The following is a 6,000-nucleotide window of genomic DNA, read 5'->3' as shown; positions in this document are numbered from 1 at the left end:
GTGCCGACATTCTAATCACTAAAACCTGAGGAGGCTTTGACTCAAATGCCGAGAAAAATGGCTAATCATGCCAAAGTCTTGTTTTCTCGTTGATAATTACTTTGAAGTGTACTTCGGGCGACGCCACTCGTCAGCCATGCAAAAAATGTTCATGAGAATACGCTTCATGAGAAAATGGGTGAAGCTTATGAGAATAAAAAGTTTTCATGCTTCCAAAAATTGATTAAAAATATACTTCATGATTTGGAACATTGCGAATAGTCATGCGAGACAAGCTTACATTTATATCAGCGTTTGCTTTCAAAGTTGAGAGTTTTTTTGTGATCACGTTCTAATGAAAGTATAGAAAGGTCTTGATAGATCAAACGTTGCTGTCTTGATGAAGACAAAGTAACAATAGCTGGTATTAAAAAGGCATAGTCTTCAAACAAATTATTATGAGCTGTAAGTTTAAAAAATAATAAAAAGCTACATGTTAATACGCAAGCCACAGCTCAAGAATATCATCTATACGTAGTTTTAAAAATTGTTTAAATATATAGACTTTTTATCGTTCTTAAGTAATGTTAAAACGAAGCCAAAGAACATATAACAAAATTTTAAATGTATTGTAAGTCCAAAGTGAACAGGTTAAAGTTTAGAAAAGTTGCTCTTTTCTAATATTAACACAACACTTACTTTCAATTTTTATTTTTCACAATCATAAACTCTTATCAAAAACCAGCCAAAAATGAACAACTTATTGCTGGTAATCATAATTCTATGTATTTTTAATATGATAACACCGATTGAGTGTAAAATCGTTGAGGGTTCCTTTTCAACCGACAAAAAATGGACCTTTTTGACAAAGTTCTGCTTCACGGCCAGTGACAATAAATGGAAACTTGAGTTATCTTTCTCTTCCGCTTATTGTCCTATAGGCCAGTTCAACATACCCTCAAGTTGCCAGGCACTGGCTCTTTACTTTGATGGCTCGGATCAGTGGAATTCCGTGTACGAATCTGGCGAAAGTTGCGCTGAAAAAACTGCCCTAAAGACGGAAAACTCTGGATATCTGGAACCCAGGCAATTGCTCTATCTGGACCCTACCGGTCGGTATTACAGTTTGGAGGGCAATTTTGGAGTTACAGAAAGTTGCAAGTACCATAATGGTGACTCCGAAATTCTATGTAACAGCACCAGAAGTTTTTTGTCGCGCAGACCTCGATGGTGGTATTTTGCAGTTTCGAATTGCAACTCAACTTTGCTGGGAACTCAATTAGCTCATTATAAGTTTACATTTACAAATGGCGATTCTTATCAGAAGCATTTTTCATTTGACGAGTTGTACATTTTTGAAATGGATATCGCGGCTGTTATTATTTTCATTGTTATGTTGGTGTACACTGTTTCTGCTGCTTGTGTTCTGAGAAGCAAACGTTTGCTACACCCCACTTATATAATCTATACAGTGTCTATAACTATAAAGCTGTTGTCATGGATTGTGTTGGCCGTGGCCTATAGTTCCTATCAAATGGGCTATGAGCTTTTGCCTGTTAAAAGGATGGGTATGACCTTGAACTTTGTTGCTTATTTTCTGTTACTAATTATGATCATGCTACTCGCCAAAGGGTGCACAGTTACACGAGGGTTTATTCCAATGAAGTCCAGAGTAACACTGGGTGTGTTTCTGTTATGCTACATCATCGCTTTTGCAACTGCTACAATTGTGTAAGTGTATTTCTGCTTCATAACTGTTCCCGTCCTTCCCCTCCCCTTTACGTGAACCTAAAATGCTCAAATAAAACGGCAATAATTATTTCTTACAAAAAACTGTTCAATCGACAACAATGCGGTTGAGGAACTAATTCTTTGCGCTTGACGAAAACCAATTGAACAATTATTTGCAAAATAGTTCTTTCAAAATTTTGAAAATCAAGAACTGAAGACAACAAGGCGGCTCGTTAATGTGCGTTCGCACATGATGTTCCGACCCGAGCTCATCTACATTTTTGACTAAAATGTCAACCAAATCAAGAGATAACAAAAATAGATGTTTGAGTTTAAAACAATCGTTACACATTCTATCTACTAATTGAATTACTAATGCCATGCTTCATTACAGCACCAACGTGACCTGACATTGAAGAGACTAGAAAAAAAATAGCACCAACAAAATTTTGGCGGCAAAAAATGAATATCTAAATTTAAAAGCACCTGGTAACAACGTCAAAATGCAGTCAGATAAAACCTTAACTACACAAGTTTACCTTTTACTAACTATACAGCAGATGAAAAGTTTTCTTAACGAGACTAGGTAACAAGCCGACAAAAAGAACGAACAGTGAGGCGAAACTTAAAAATTAATCAACATTTTTTGCACCAAGAAAATTCAAAAATCTTAAAAAACATTGGTTTTTAATAAAAAAATCCTTGATAAATTACTAAAAAGTCATTACAAAACCAAAAGCACCCGTCTGTGGTCAGACTATGCCATAGAAACAAACTAAAGAGAAACTCAAAAAATTACAAACGATTTGCGAAAACACAAACCTTTGCTACCATTAAAATCAATACCTATCATCTGAATATGTATTTTTAATTCAGTTGTTATTTCTGCTATTTCAGTTGAAGGATTTATACTGAAAGATTAAATAAGTTTACTTGGGCCACATTTAAAAACCATTGGGATCTGTTATTACGCGATTGTTCTGAAGGAAGAGAAAAAGAAACGCAAAAAATGGCCATTCAATAAACGTTCAGAAAAACGAAACAACAGTGGCACATAATATCAATATATATGTTATTTCTTGAAATACACGAAATTCGATGGGACATCTGATTGATGAATAGAAGTTAAATTTGACGAAAGGAACCTATTCGCTATATACTGAATGTTTCGAGCAACATCATTCATTCAGTCCTCAATTACAAGCCTATGAGATCTGTGAGCAATTTACGGCTACCTAAAGAACAAAAACAGCGAATTCAGGAAAAAAAATTGAGCGACAAAAGGGTCGAAGGCATTAAAAAAATGAACTTTTCACTAAACACTCTTCAATTTTAAATTAATTTTTCAGGAGCAATGGGAAAACCTTTTTTATCAATATAATTTCAAAAAATCAACAAATATAAACAAATACATTAGACGCACGAAAATTGCGGGAAAACACGTATTATCAACGCCATTAAATTCATTAGCCTTCAACGGAAGCCAGTATATACAATAAATGATGCCTCGAGGGGACAATAAGTTTTTTTGCCAATCGTATTTCATCAATAAGACCTTACAACAAGTTAATGACTATGAAAACAACAACAGAGAGAGGCAAAAACCACAAATTCAGTAGAAAAGTGCCTGAAGAAAATGTCGAAGCAACTCAAATCATAAGCTCTTCCCTGAACACTTTATTTATGATCCGTTGAACTTCTTCCCTAAACCAATAGGGACTCTCAACAGTAAGATGATGTGATAAGATTTCAAAAGGATCGAAAAACAAAATAAAGTACCCAAAAAAAATATGAATTCTCGTGGCATTGATGTTTTAAAACTAATAGGTAGAAGATAAAACCGCTAACCAGATTAATTTTGGCTATAGTAGAACGGAAATGGATTCTGTTAGAACCAACAATGACCAAGAGTATTCACGAAAAAAAATTAGGAATGGTTGAATTTCAAAAAAGTTTCGAAAAATTATTTTTAAACCCTTAACAGCCAGTAAACTCAATCTTTCATCGGAGCTCAATGACGATGCTCAGATATAACCCATAGGGAAGAAAATGATGTCTGTCATGCATAGATAGTTAAAAAGACATCACAATAAGTCTTATGACAGAAAACAATAACAAAAACAGCAAAAACTAAAATTCAGTAGAAAAATGCGAGAAGAAAGTGTCGAAGACAATTAAACCATTAGCTATTCTCTGAAAACTTTCTCTGTGATCCACTGAACGTCCTCTCTAAGCCAATTGGATTACAATAATCTTTGGATAATGTGATAAAGAGTTCAAAAGTGACCAATAATTCAAAAAATCCAAAAAAAAATTTAAAAAAATTGAAATCTTTGTCATTGAAGTCATATAACCAATAGCTAGAAGATAAAAGAGCTAAACAGAATATTTTTAGTCGCAGTAAAAAGCAAGTGGGTCCAGTCAATACTGAAACTCACTAACAGTTCAAGAAAAATTTAGGAATTGTTATTGTTCAAATAAAATTTTCGAAAAATGATTTTTATTTTAACAGACATTAAATTCAATAGCTTTCAACGGAAGTCAATAAAAACGCTCAAAGATGCCCCGGTGGCAGTACATTTATGTTTGTCATGCATAGGTATTCATTATGAGATCACAGTAAGTATAATGACTATTAAAACAACAAAAAAAACAGGAGAAAACCAAAAAATCAGTAGAAAAGTGCAAGAAGAACGTGTCGAAGCCATTTAAACCATAAATTTTTGTTTAAAATTTTTATTGGTCATCCACAGAACATCGTTTTTAAGCTAATGGGAACTGTCAATACTTGGATAATGTGATAAGATTTCAAAAGTAACCAATAATACGTAAAAATCCAAAAAAAATTTTAAAAAATTGAAATTTTTTGTCATTGAAGTCATATAACCAATAGATAGAAGATAAAACCGCTAACCAGTTTAATTTTGGTTGCAGTAGGAAGGAAGAGGGTGCTCTCACCCCTGGACTGACTTACAATTCACTATAATAAGATTATGATTCTTTAATATTCAAAAAAAAATTCGAAAAATTATTTTTTAAGTCTTAACAGCCATTAGCCGCCCCCTCGATGAAATAGACATGTTCACTTAATGCTCATTATGGAACATATTGCACTGTTAGTCAATGAATCCCTACCATAGGACTCCAAAAAAAATAGTAAAACTTCAAAAAGAAATTCAAAATTTCATTCAAAATTACGAAAACTCAGAATCGAAGCCAAAAAAAAACATAAGCAATTCCTTGAAAACGATGTTTTTTGTTCATTGCGCTTCATTCGACTATAAAGGAGTTTTGTCATTAATAGAACGTCGATATAAAATGTGACTTGTCTCTAGGTGACTTAAAAAAGCAAAAAAGAGAAAAGTTTTATTAAAAAAAGGGCTCTCAATTAGAGTTCGATTTTTTTTTGATAGTGAACTTCCCTATGAGACCAGAACTAGTCTTTCTATCGCCTTGCATTCAACTTTTACGAACTCAAAATTTATTCTTTTTATAGAAATTTGAATTAATGTTTTCGTAAAAAAGATCTTAGTTTGAAGAAAATTGTACTAAAAGTGAACAATCATGCTAAAGATCCCATTGTTCACACAAAACTTCAATCCTCGATAACTCCTCGAAAAAAACGAAATTCAAAAAAATCTTTTTACTTTTGAATTCTACGCTGGACCAGCTTTTTAATGATACCACTCACATTTCTCTACGACGAATATATCGATCGGCCAAAATTCACTGAACAAAAAAAAAAAAAAACCCATTTGAGTATATAGTTCCTTCCCCCACAAGTGGGGTCGGAACAACAAGAACGACCAAAACGACAGTAATAACCCGTGGTGTGATAGCTGAGTTAAGGAGTCTGGTTCAGGCCATTGATTCCCGACAACATCCTCTGTCTCCAGAAAGCAACTTATGCGAGGTTGACCGCTTACTTAGCCATAGCTCCATATTGCCCTTAAACTGATAAATCTGGTCTGCAATGGTAGTACTGCTGAGGCAAGAAAAAAATTCGGATGCAATTAAAGTGGCCATAGTCACCATGAAATATGAATGATTCTAGCGAAAAGAAAGGGTTAAAATATGGGAAGGAATGGTAGGAAAGGACAACTGAAAACAAGCTTCTTCTGTTATTCCACTTTTTTCAGTACAAAAATGGTCGCGTTTGGCAATCAAAAATGACAAATGGGAAATGCTTCAGCCCAGAGTCTCATTTTCCAATCTTTGAACAACAATTGGCACCCAATTTGGCGCACGTTACGATTATTGACGGCTGAAATGCTGAAATCAGGTTCCGAT

At 34.0% G+C, this 6,000-nt stretch overlaps 1 protein-coding gene across 1 annotated transcript in view; it reads left to right on the top strand.

The window, feature by feature from the left end:
* The first annotated feature begins 601 nt into the window (after nucleotides 1-601).
* Nucleotides 602-6,000, top strand: part of LOC142341556 (transmembrane protein 145-like) — a 56,146-nt gene continuing 50,747 nt past the window's right edge. The window contains exon 1 of the mRNA XM_075392582.1: nucleotides 602-1,710. Within this exon, the coding sequence (XP_075248697.1) occupies nucleotides 731-1,710 (980 nt within the window). The 5' untranslated portion in view covers nucleotides 602-730. The remainder of the gene's footprint in view (nucleotides 1,711-6,000) is intronic.

This window comes from Convolutriloba macropyga, chromosome 6 (genome assembly GCF_964194025.1).
Source record: "Convolutriloba macropyga chromosome 6, txConMacr16.3, whole genome shotgun sequence".
Classification (NCBI taxonomy): domain Eukaryota; kingdom Metazoa; phylum Xenacoelomorpha; order Acoela; family Convolutidae; genus Convolutriloba; species Convolutriloba macropyga.
Note: the sequence above shows the minus strand (reverse complement) of the source record. Positions and strands in the feature narration are given on the sequence as shown.